Raw genomic sequence first — 13,184 nt, forward strand, 5'->3', positions numbered from 1 at the left:
CAAATCATGATTTAGACACTAAATGTTCGTGATGCCAAGAGGCGAGCGCCCAGACAAGAGCGGGGTAGACTCAGTGCGATTTCAAATTCGCGTGCGCGCTGTGTCGCTTGTGGCAAATTTGTCAATTCGTGCACGACATTTAGGAGTTCTCTGCGCTGACTTCGTCAGGCGCGTAAATATAACAGTTATGTAGTTTGCGTTTCAACACACACACACGCATGCTGTTTCGATAGGAACATATGACAGAGCTCCGCAGAGTCCTTGCATCTATAGTCGTCTTCGAGTATGTAGTGTATATAAGAGTAGAATAGTATAGTGGCACTCAGCGCGAAGTTTCACACTTCGGATCCTATAGGAACTTGGTTAATAGTCGACGCGTTACAAATCAGCTCGAACTTAGTTCTGAGGTGTGCTTTGTACCCCTGTCAGCGCGGCTGACTCGCTATCATATAGGAAAAGAGACACAACGACACGCAACATTGAACCAGCCACGACAACGATGGTACACGCGGATTACAGAGAGCTACGTGGGGTTAGTGGGGAGTCGGGGCTCGAGCGGGGTCGACGCTGCGCGTCAACTCGTGCACGGCCTGTCGAGGGGGGGGAGGGGGGGTATCGGCGGCGGATAGTCCGGGCGTCTTCGACGCACCGTTACAGAGCCCCGTCGGGTTCCGGGAAGTGAATTCTTTTTGGGTCGGGAATGTGGGCGCACCCGGTAGCTCTAGGAACTGCACCGCGCCGTTTGCGACGCGTAGGAAGGAATATTCAGTCCCGGGTGACGCGCGGAAAATTATGCAGCTCTTTTATCACCTTGCAAGGCATAGGAGCCCAAATTCTGAAGAGGTTGAGGAGGGTGTCCCTGTTCCTTGCTTAAAAGTCCCATAACTTGCTTCTTATTCTTTAACCACTGAACTGTTCATCCCCTGAAACTCACAGAGGCGAGCTCACTCGATTTGTTCGTAAGCTTGACGGTTTCAGGGAAAAGCTATCGCAGATTTCAGCCGAACAGAGGTATATAGCGACCAGTTGGAGAGCTTTTGGTTCTATAATTTAACACCTGTCTAAATAAAACAAAAGGAAAGAATAAGCACGTGAACGCGAACCGCAGTGTTTTCTTGCTTATCCTGCCGCGCCGATGACCCTATCGGCGACCGGGCAGTACCATCTTTGACACTTTTTTTCCTTCATGACTAGGTTTGTTCGATGTACCTAGCCAGGGAGGCTAGTTAGAGTGACCACCTCCAATAATAAGACATGATTGGCGTCTTATCGAAGCTATATCTGGACTATGAAACGAGGGTTCCGCCACCTAGTGATGTTAATGCGCATTGAGTGCACAAGCGCTTTCGCAATCCGCCGTCGCCGGTGTGCGGCCTCTGTGGTCAGGAAGCGGATCCCCGACATCACGCCCAGTAGCATAACGAAGCACCGCTAGTTTAGCACAAGTCCACATTTGCTGCCTCCATCCGAACAGCCAAGCTTGTCTCGCTCTTTCCCCTCTCAGTTCTTCCATCTCCTTTTGCAACCGTCCAGTCGCGCTGCGGCGAGCGAGATTGTGAACCCCGCGTGATATTACTAGGCCCTCTAAGCAGCTCCGTTAGATGCGCCAGCTACAAACGAAAGTAAACGAACACGTGGAACACAGAACGAACCAGTGCAGCTCCAATACCCCCTTACGAACTGGCGCGCTGTTATCAAGCAGGTCTAGATAAGCTCAGCTAAACAATAAGCACCTCGTTTCTGAGATGCGTCGCTCATGATGCGCGCAGAGGTCTCGGAATGCGCGGACAATGCCGCACGAGAGACGGATATTTATGCTGCACTCTTACTGCATTTCAGCAAGAAACGCGACAGAAAGACTTCTCCATCAAGATGCTTTATCCGCATGGTTACTCCGCCCTAGCCAGACTTGTACACGTTGCAGAAGAAAAAAAAAAGAAAGTGACCATTTACAATTGCATAATTAAATATTCAATTGATTACAGTGACCAATTGCTGCCCCAACAAAGTAACTGAGGAATTACTACTGAAAAGTAACCGATTACTTATGTTCCTCTCCTTCCAGCTTCTGTTAACATTGCATATACACAATAATTAGAACCTGCTAGATCTACCGGTAGGGCCGACATTTCATTGGCCGATATTTTATTGACCCTACCACTCCTGGTATAGGGCCAACGAAAAGCTAAAAAAAAAATCGTCCATAACTACCTGGCATCAACGTGTTACGTGGCCATCGCTTTTAAGCCGTAGCAGCGCCGGTTCCACTCATCTGGTGGAGCGTCAAGATGAGGAAACAAATACGGAGCGCACGGGGGATTCACGTATCTGAACATGCCGATATGCAAGGCTGCTGAGCGTAGCACCGACCGTGGGCGTTCTGTTGCAGTTCTTGCCAAAATCAAGTGCTCAAAGCTGCGCGGCCCGTTACAGCTAGTATCGTCAATAATATAACTGGTTACTGAAAAAAAAAGTGATTGAATTACAATGAGCACTACCGAGTAAGAAAGTAATCGATCACTTACAAAACTAAAAGAATGTGATTGACTACAACTAATTAATTAATTACATGAAGCCGTTACGCACAAGCCTGGCCCTGTCTTGTGTTTACGCAGGGGCAACAGTTCGCAGATACACCAAGAGGAGCAACGTACGCTGCACTGGGAGGCCTTGCGAGCAACGGGTTTTTACGCTTTCGGCGTCAGTATATAGTGACGCATAGTCATGCTTCCAGCAGACGGTCGTTGGCTTTCTGTCTTGCTGCCAGGAGCTCCAGAGCAGTAGTTTCGCACGTGGTACCCGCTATGAACCTGAGACCGGCCGGCAAAACTAAACATTTAATTAAATGTAGCACTGCTTTGTTTTAAAGGGTCCTGACCTTACACAGCACACCGAATGCGTTCGCATCTGCGATATTATCGTACTCTTCTGCTTCGCCATGTGCCTTGCCGCTTGCGCAGGCTGTGCGCCGCTTGGCGGCAGACTGCGCCCTGCGCACACTTTTAGTGTTGGACGGCTACAATGGAAGACGGGAGGCTTAAGTGGAGGGTGAGGAAGCCTGCCTAGCCAGCGTCGTGAAGGCTGGAAAGGATGAGACGAGCGCCGCATTTTGACCACTGGTTAGCGTGCCAGAGCTTGGGATGCAAATTTAAAGCAGGAAAAGGAATTCTACCAAGCATATCCCTTACGGTCGCGTCCGGCGGGGAACTCATCTGCTGGCTTAGTCGTAGCCAACCGCCTTTCGGAACAATCAACTCTTATGCGTTTAGCGCACGGCATACGACCTGTGCAACAGTATTTGATTGAAATGGCTCCAGGCAGGGATGTAATAAGCGCGTTTCAGTCCAGGAGTCACATGCATCCGATTTTAAAGCGCCGATACATTCTATATGCGCTAATTTGTTAATGCGTTAATATTTAATATATAGCAGTCCTCCACCGTGCAACAACTGTTTTTCTTCGCTCCCTCTTTTTCCGAAACGAATGAGGACGCTTACTACGCGCAAACCATAGTAAGCGTCCTTGTTCGTCTTCATTATGCACCAGCGTATAGTCATGCCCGCAGCTTAATTGGCTTACATATCCAACTCTTTCTCTTTATTGTTGGTAGCCACATAGTAAGCAGACCCGGCACCCAGTAAAACAATGTTAATTACGGCGATACGGAGCATTTGGTATCAGGAACTACCATTTGAACAAAGTGCGGACGACCTCAAAAAGAAAGAAAGAAAAGAAGAAAAAGTGAATGCTCATTCTTTCCGTCTCTGTTCTTTTTTTTTTTTTTTTTTTTTGCTATTGACAATGTTAGGAACATCGCTGCTGAGAGCCATTTCTATCGACCGCAGAAACAAGTGAACGATACAAATCATGTGCATCACTTCCGAGTTCACATGGAGAACAGTTCGCACAGTCATATTCACATAAGTGCAATGCACGACAGTAAGCATCATTATATCCACCACTGACACAGTATGGGAAACATCACTGACGCTAGATAACACACATATACACATAATTCACCGACATAACTATACTCATCGTTTTCAGGCATATGATGCCTTGAGCACGACAGCGTCGCTTTTTTTTTTCTTTTTTTTTTTTCTATCTTTCCTGCTCCGTCTTGTTCCCCGCTACATATTCTGGTCACAGGAGACATGTGCGCTACGAGTATCAGGGAGACGCTTGGCATAGTGCACGCCGTGATCGACGCCCCTGGACCAGGTATTCGTCATCTCAGGAACAGAACTTATCTCTCGCGCAAACAGGACCATGCTCCGTCCTTCTAAACATGTTATTTATTTATTTTTTCCCTTCAGGAGTCGTGGATTCAATACAGTGATTTCTAAGGAAGTACGCGACGAAGGAGCTAAAATAATATGCATCGCTCGTCAGTGCGATTTAAACTAACAACAGAAATCAAAAGGAAGAAAAATTCGCTTCGGCGATCGACTGTTGAGCCTTTTGCTTCTAAAATATGCCTTGAAAAGAAAAAGAAAACGAAGGGAATGCCGATACAGCACCTGATTCCACTATTGCGGCCGCAGCGTACAAAGAGAACGATAACTGTGCTCTTTAACTTCATCTGTTCTGTACTAAATAAATGTCGCTTCGCGAACAAGCACAGAAATGTTCGTTGCGGGCCACACAGCGACGTTAGTAGCGCAGAAGAACAAGAACAGAAAACTCGAGCATTGGCTCGAAAAAGAAAGAGAAAATTAGAGGGCGGGCTGAAATATCAGGAATTGACAACGTAGTTTTGGGTTTTGAAAACCCACTAGTCACGCGGACAAATACAAATACGAAAAAAAAGAGAGAAACACGAATAGTTTAGAATTGGAAAACGCTACGCCTGACCAACTCTGTACGTAGGAACATTATTGCAAGCGCTCGTATAGCACGTAAAGTAACCAGTCCACGCTCCGAGCTTTGCTCTTGTCAAAAAAATAGCTCTCGCCGTGAGACACTTCTCCAATACCAGCAGCCAAGCTGGAAGGGGGACGGGGGAGGGGGGTCCTGCTAAACTAGTCTTCTCGGCACTTTGTGCTTCCGTGTAGATGTAGCTAGGCTAACTCCAACAGCGTTCTCTGTATAGTTCGGTCCCCTGGACGATTCTTTTTATTTTGTCGGAGCGCCCCGAATGACGCTTGCAATGAATATTACTGCGTCGCGCACAACAGTCTTTTGAAAGAACGACTACATGAGCAAAGAACTCGGCTCCCCATGAAAAGCTTGCATTAGGCGCTCTCGGCACTCCCTGTGCATGGTCCAGATGGCTGCTGTCTCAAGTCCATCGTTATTCGAGCGATTTTCGACAGACATGTTCTCGGCATGTGTCCACAGGGAAAGGACGACAGCTGTCTGATTAGGTGCACGACAGGCTCACGCTGAACTTAAATGGCGCATTCAGAGCATTTTCTGAACGAAGCATTATGCTTTTTTGGAGCACTTCTGCTTGAATGTCAGACTGGGAGTGCACACCATATTCTGCAATGGCTGATTGAGAACGGACCTACCGTCGGAGATGGCTCCGTAAAGCAGTTGCGACCTTTCCGTTGAAATCGGCGGATTCGAACGGAAGTGTGCACAGTGTATAAAGCGACCGTTGACCAGCAATACTATTCAGGGCATTGTACAAATCCCCATATTGTCGAATTTGCAGCTTGTCGGCTCTGATTGGCTCAACATGCTGCCACTGCAGAATTCGACAATGTGGCGGGATATGACAATGTGCAGAACAGCACCAGAATCCTTCGCTTAAAAGAGCAGTCAACAAATGCACCCTTTGTAGTTTTGCTGCAGCCATGGATAAGCAATCGTGTCGCACTATTGCGCTGCAGTTTATTCTGCTTAAGACAGTGTTGACTCGAAAACCAGCCTCTCAAATTGAAGCAGTGAAGAATCCCGTTTAGACGACCACAGCGATGGAGGGAACAAAAGAATTATTACCCCGACGGCTTCACCACGGCTCACATGAAAAGGTAAGTTGACAGCTGGCCATACCGTCTTTTTAGTTCTTGTTCGAATTTTGTTCACATAATTTACAAAAGTTCCGCACGCCTTTCAGCATGCCGCCTCATGACAGGAGCAGGTGCGGCGGACGCAGGAGCTGGTGCCAGCGCATCCGAAATCGTTTAGCAAATGCCGACAAGCCGAAAGGGTTGGCGGGTATTCTTTGCATAAGTTTGTGCGAGCGAGTGCTACAAACGCATGATTCGGACAGCTGGGGGACTGCTCTGGATCTGCCATTATAATTCAGCGTAAGACCATGAATCAAACCTTCATACTAAAAATTGCATGCGGCTTTTCGCAGCAGACGCATCACGCCCTCTTTCTGCCCAAGTGAGCGCCGCGCCGAAAGACTTGAAACGTCGCCGCGCGTTTTCGCGAGTGCGCTTTTCGAAGAGAAAATAAACCAGCCTTTCTGCGTTCAGTGTATCACTGTCTAAAGCCCTACGGAGAGCCGGAACAATAATTTTTTGACGAAAAAAAGAAAAGACTAGAAATTGTCGTGGCGTACATACGCGAGGCTCACTCGGCTCAAGAACTTTGACAAACAGCAGAATTGTACGCCACGCGTATCGATCTCAAGTAGCGAAAATACCGCGATAGGGTCAAACCCATGCGAGCACATCACATTCAACTTACAATGCTAAACGACACAATCAAAACACAAAGACGCCTCTTAGGAGAGCTTTATAAGAGTGGCAGGGACTTAGTCCCCCTAAGTGTTCACCTTGTCACCTTGTGGTGGCCCTTTGTTGAGCCGCGACGCAAGAGCTACGCGGAAGATGCATGCTTACGCACGCGAGGGTACAAATAACGCCACTAGACATATATTTGCATCTAGTCAACGCCAGGTGCAGCACCACCACAATGCAATATATTTCCCTGTGGGCATGCAACAGGTTTCATTTTGTAGCTCCAGGCAGGTATCGTGACCAACTGACAAAGCGAGGTAAAATTGTTGCTGTATGGCTCCCAAAAAGAGGCATACAGGCTCCATAACACACACAGTACAGGAACATCGCCCATTAAAAAAGTGAATTGCTTCTTGAAGCCTAGGAACTCTTGCTTGGAGACGTCGCTAATGCGACTTAGGAACTGTGATACATCTGCGTAAATTCAAAATAGCAGAAGCTTTGGTGCTACCTCTGCGCTTCACATCCCTTTAGTAAGGTTTTATTTACTTCATCACGTAAATGCCCGAATGTCCTACTGTGCACCAGGCTGCTTATCTGACATTAGGAACTTTCAGAACCTCTTGAGATGGTGTCAGTGCTGCCCCATGTTTATCAAATTACATCAGACATTCGGAGGTAGACCCAGACGGTCACTCACACAGACAGGTGCAGTGAGGTAGTTGGCTGCCGTTGGACGGCTCAGTGAAGATGTATGAAACTAAGTCTTCAAAAACCACAAACAGTTATGCAATGGCCTCAAGTGGAAAAGTTAATGGTAGGAACATCAACCACATGTAGCAAGCAGCCATGAAAGTTATGCTTAGGAACTATGAAATTCAAGTGGCACAAATTCGAGAGAAACTCCACGCACACAAGTGCAAAAATTTGCAGAGCATGGGAGCTATGAAAATGCTGTCCTCGTAGCTTCAGAATGCAGCCTGGAATCGAGAAGCTCACTGCAGTGGCTTGACACACTAATGCAGACACCACCATTGAATTCCAGGATGCATATAAGAAAGCCGATGCATCCCACAAATTCGCAGCAATTAAAGGACGGTGCCAACCAAGGTAAAACCTTGGTTGGCACTGTCTTAATTACCATGGTCTTTCCTGACCAGATGCAATTGTCTTTGCACCCACTAATAGAGCCAGCTAACAGATACAACACTTGCATTCCTTGACATGTTAGCTTTACATTAGCAGGAGTCAATAGCTAAAGAAATACCAGCCCACTTCTTAGTGAGCCAATGCTTCACAGTGCTAATACTAATTGCTTGTACAAAGTGTGACAACAGGGTACACAACAATGCATGCAAGATAACCAAAACAGACTTCATAAGCCCAAAACAAAAAGCAAGTGACATGCTTTGCTCTTACCAGCTGCATGGCAGCTCAGCTTGAACAAAGCTAAAAGTCAAACGCCAAGCTTCGGGTTAATGTTAATGATAAAGCTTAAAATCTGGAGCCTTCCACTAGCTATTGTTGCTTTGAGACATCATAACCTCCAGTCAACGAATAAAAAATCAGAAGTACACATACCAAGAAAGCATGCAGTTATGGTCACTAGACCCACGAAAGCAATTGAAATAATTGGAAACAAAATGGGAAACAGTCATGCCATTTGATAAAAACTCAGGAACTTTATTCTCGTATCACAAACTTTATAAAAATAGCATAGCATAAAACAAGGCAGAATTACAATTCCTGAGAATCTGCCTCTGAAACTTTGCCAAAGCAGCACTGTCTGCCAGCACTGCTGGCAAAAAGAAAAGCATTAAAAACTTTCAAGATCATTCTTCCATAATGTGCTCAGTTTACAGCACTCAAGCAACATGAAAGGTTTGGAATGTTCACTAGTTCCTGGAAAGCTTCACCAAGTAGTTCAATGCATTAAATGTAGCTTACAGCGAGAAAATTTAGCAGCTTGGGTGCCAGGAATATCTAAAAATCTAATGGCGTCAAAGACCTACATTAAGCACACTACGTTTTCTTATACTAAGCCTTTTTTTTTTGGCCATCAGTGAGTACATAGTGTGCTGCTTTGCCTCAAAGCCAGGGGGAAAAAAAAGATTGCAAAAATGCCCGTCATTTATCACAGAACGCTCCTTTTAAAGCTAAACAAGCATTTAAAAAGGGAGTTATGCAAATTGCAAACAAGTGAACACATACATGCATTTGCACTTAAAAACAAACAAACAAAACCTCTGCAGAGAAAAAATGCAAAAGAGACGTGCTTGAACTGCAACAGGGCTTTGCAGCACAGCTCAGATCTTTCACAATGAGCATCAGGCAATGCAAATGCAGACTGACCAAGGTCTCTACAGCATGCAATGCTTTCTTTGGTGCTATAAGTGTACAGTTCAGCACTTGTCAAGAGCAGCCAGTCCTGAGTAACAGCCTCGTGGGCAAAAAAACTAAACATCTGGACTACAATACAAAAACACATTGATCAAACAATTTCAAGCACAATCAAAGGCACCTCCAGTGGCAATGGAGCTGACACACTGAAACAAAAACAAAATGAGTAAAAGCTCTTATTTGCCACCAGTGGCAATGATAAGCTAATTTCTTACAATTGGCATAGGTTTTCTTCCACATCTGCGGCATATTTGTAGTTTCTGCAGCATGATACTTTTTTGTACATTTAGAAGGAACCTTATGGTATGGCACATAGGAACTTCACTCTTGTGAAAACACAGACTATCAGGCCAGTGCAACACAGAGTATAAAATCGACAATACTGTATAAAATAGGAACTTGTTGGGTTGCTTTAGAACCTCGAATGTTTAGTCATCCAGACACGCTTTGCAAACCTGTGACCACACAAATGAGAACACTCAAGATGTTAAAAAGTGCCGTACTTCTGCTGGGCAGGTACTCCGAGGCAATAAAATGGCATATAAAACTGATGTGATAAGAGCAGCTGCATTGCCTTACGTTATTGCACAATTCATATTGGCTTATGCACATGGGCCAGGGACCCAGAATGCTCTTCACACCTGACTAGTGTGCTTGATTCTCCATCAGGCCCACATTTTTAAACAGGTTTAGAACAGCAACTACGAGGCCTCCAAAACAAGCAAAGCATCAGGCACATATAAGAACAAAATTCTTTCCATTACAAGAAAAACAAAGTGCAACAAAAGGTGGGAACACAAAAGGTGTTGAAATCACTAGCAGCCACATAGACCTGATCACATCCTTACATCTTCAGAAGAGCTGCACCCTGTTGTTGCCAAAGTCGACAACAACGATTCGGCCTTCAGGAGAGATGCAGAGCCCCGAAGGAAGGTCCAGTTGGCCAGGCTCCTGACCTTGGGAGCCAAAGCAGGCGAGCAGCTTGCCATCAGGCCGGAACACCTGCAGCCGGTGGTTGCGAGAGTCGGCTACCACAATGTGACCCTCCAGATCAACAGCCACGCCCTGGGGTCGCTGGAACAGGCCTGGCTCCTTCCCTTCACCACCCAGATAGCTTGCAGACTGAAAATCAGGCCGGATCACAAGCACTCTGTGGTTGTTGAAGTCGGTGACTACCACATGACCGTCGCCAATGAAGGCCACACCACGTGGGGAGTCGAACTGCTTCCACAAGGGCCCCTCAAAGCCATACTTGTTCAAAAAGGTTCCATCTGCCTGGAACAGCTGCACTCGATGGTTGCGAGTATCTGACACCAAGATATGTCCTTCCGAGTTGACTGCAACATCCCATGGGTAGTTGAACTGACCACTCTTGCTGCCCCATTCGCCAAATGTTAGAAGAAAAGTGCCCCGAGAGTCGAAAACTTGCACCCGATGGTTGTCCTTATCAGCAACAACAATTCGCCCTCCGTGGCTTTCATCCCAGGCTACTCCAGCAGGCCGATCAAATTGACCTGGCAGTTCCCCACGAGTGCCAAACTTAAGGCGGAAGGTTCCATCTGCATTGAACACTTGGATTCGGTTGTTGCTCCTGTCAGCAACAATGATGTGACCTTGGGAGTCCGTGCATACACCCCAGGGACGACAGAGCTGGCCGTCACCACTGCCCTCAGAGCCAATCACGAGGCTAGGCTCGCCGATGGCCGCATAGTTGCGACTGGCACGCACAGAAACTGCAAATGGGCTCCTCTGAATATCTGCTCCACGCAACAGGACACGGACGATGTGCGTACCCTCCTGCTGTGGCTGAAAGGTCACCTGGTAGGTGCCGTCGTGGCGATCGACAACGTCGGCGCGGCATAGGGTTCCGTCCGGGGCGCGCACCGTCACCTGGACCGGGTCCCCGCCCAGAAGTCGAGACTCGCCCAAGTGGTCGCGCGCGTGGACCGTGAATGTAGCGCTACGGCCGCGAACGGCACGCACTAGCGACTCGCCAGCCGCGCTCGAGTTGGGTCCGTATCCGGCGCTGCTGAGAAAGCCTAAAGTGCCAATAGCTGCCAGCAAAGCGCCGTCGGGGGCAGTAAACTCAATATGGTCGTCCTCGGCAGGTTCGGTTGGTGCGTCTCGAGCCTCTTGCAGCTGTGCTTGGGCTTCACGACGCGCTCGCAGCAAATCCAGATCGTCACCTGCCTGCTGCAGGTCGCTGGCGGCTCGTTCCAGACGCTCAAGCTTCGCGCTCAGCTGGTCACGTTGCCGTTTAAGCGCCTGCTCTTTCACTTGCTGTGCCTGGTCAAGCCGCTGTAACAGGTCTCGCTCGCGCTGGTTCAGAGCGACGCGGTGGCGTCCAGCAGTACTGCGTACTTCAGCGGCTACATTTTGGGTACGCACACGCAAGCGTTCCGACATGCGGCGGGAGCGTTCCATGCTCTCTTGGAGGACAGTAACGACGGAGCGCATATCGGCCAGGGTAGACGGTACAGCTGTGCGCGCGCTGTTCAGCGCATCCTGCAAGTACACCAGGCTATGAGATCCGTGTTCCTTGACAGTGCAGTCACTGCAGAGAGCTTCGCAGCATGTCTCGCAGTAAAGCCGCAACACCTGACAGTCGTGGCGGTCGGACCAGGATTGATTAAGGCCTGTTTGGCTGTCTGCAGGTGGCATGGCCGACGCCGCGGTGCAGTCGGAGGAGACGCTCACGATTTCGTGGTCTTTGGTGAGACGTACCCGCTGGTGGGCCCAAACACAGTTGTCGCAGAGCAGCTCGTTGTTGCAGTCTCGGCAGCGTCCCGAAGCCCGTTTGCCTTCATTGCAGTTGCTGCAGGCGCTGTAATCGTAGTCCTCGTGGACAACATTCAGAATGTTACTGATGAGAATCGACTGAGATAGAGCGTAAAGATTTTCCTGGCAAACAGGGCACTTGTAGCCGACCACGTCGCAACCTTTGTCGGGAACTTCGTCGAGGCACTTCAGGCATACTGCGTGGAAGCATGGCAGGACGGTGAAGTCGCGCCGACTGCTGCTACTATGGCAGCGAACGCACTGAGCCGTTGGCATTTCCGCCCGAGAAAAAGAAGACGCGACTGGGCTAAAGCGTGGCTCACGCTGCTGTACCTCTTGCATGTTGACCGTCAGCAGGCCTCGGGGCTAAGCGCTCGGATGTAACGTTAGTCTTAAACCCAACAATTTCTCACGGCAGGCGTTTCAGGCTCAATTTGTCGGCGGCAGAAACGTCGTTCACAGGACATCGACGCTGAACAGTGGTGCGGCCAGCTCCTGGGATAAAGGGGGTGGATGCCTTGTGTTAGAGTTACGTTACATGACCAGCTATAGCACTGCGTCGACTGCCACTGTAAGCAGCAGCAGTAGATATAGTTAGGCGCACCTTTCGTGCACACCGACGCTGCAATGCTTTTCCAGCCTTTCCCTCTTACCCTCTTGCTCAGGCTTGGGTCTCTTTTTCCACTCGCACACAAAAGCGCAGAAGATAACCGTCGACGCGCTTGGTACGTCGCCTAGCGACATAAACGATAATCAGTGCCGATTTTTACCAGTGTTGTTAGCATTCTTTAATTTAAAGAATATTAATAATACAAACAAATATTTTAAATATGCGGCAAAAAAGTAATAATGCAAAATATATTCTTAAATTACCTTAAATAGCTGGCCGAAAGTACGAGCACGTGCCGAAACTGGCCGAACATGCGTCACCGACTCGACGGCTTTGAAATGTGCAATGGCGCTCGTTTCCTGCCTCTGACTTCTTTCGTGCCATGGGCGCGACAGTTATTCTGTGCGCAGATAACCAACATTGTGGCACCAGCGCTGTTTAGTCAGGGAGTTAGCTGTAGGTGCATAGTGTCGTGAACGCGCTAGTGTGTATTTGCGATTCTCCAAGTCACCTAGCTCGCGTAAACGTATCAGCGTTTGAGGCAAAGGCAATGCGCAACATGTAACAGTCGGTACATCTTGCGCCGCAATCCTTGCCGTACGTTAACATTCAAAACGGTGTTTGTATAGCTTTAAGCACGTGGGCAGCGGAACCTGATAGTTATTATGCTGACAGCAGTCACTGCGCGCTAAAACTACTGGCTAAAATCGGATATGGACCACCGATAGGCCGTGGTTAAATGGGTTTCGAAAGATTAT

General features: G+C 48.1%; 1 protein-coding gene and 1 long non-coding RNA gene across 3 annotated transcripts; one reads left to right on the forward strand and one right to left on the reverse strand.

The window, feature by feature from the left end:
- Positions 1-3,777: 3,777 nt before the first annotated feature.
- On the forward strand, positions 3,778-9,079 carry LOC142563601 (uncharacterized). The gene is made up of 2 exons (XR_012824351.1): positions 3,778-5,978; positions 6,065-9,079. It is a non-coding gene; the product is annotated as an uncharacterized LOC142563601 (long non-coding RNA).
- LOC142563587 (E3 ubiquitin-protein ligase TRIM71-like) lies at positions 8,296-12,556 on the reverse strand. Of its 2 annotated transcripts, none has more exons than XM_075674175.1 (2): positions 12,470-12,556; positions 8,296-12,311 (listed from the first exon to the last, which is right to left on the reverse strand). In XM_075674175.1, exon 2 carries the CDS (start codon positions 12,156-12,158, stop codon positions 9,891-9,893), a length of 2,268 nt encoding a protein of 755 aa, XP_075530290.1. In that variant the 5' UTR covers positions 12,159-12,311; positions 12,470-12,556; the 3' UTR covers positions 8,296-9,890. The 2 variants fall into 2 exon arrangements, with proteins under 2 accessions (XP_075530290.1, XP_075530282.1); XM_075674167.1 differs by having other exon boundaries at positions 12,421-12,531.
- Positions 12,557-13,184: the final 628 nt, after the last annotated feature.

The sequence above is a fragment of the Dermacentor variabilis genome, chromosome 1 (genome assembly GCF_050947875.1).
Source record: "Dermacentor variabilis isolate Ectoservices chromosome 1, ASM5094787v1, whole genome shotgun sequence".
Classification (NCBI taxonomy): Eukaryota; Metazoa; Arthropoda; class Arachnida; order Ixodida; family Ixodidae; genus Dermacentor; species Dermacentor variabilis.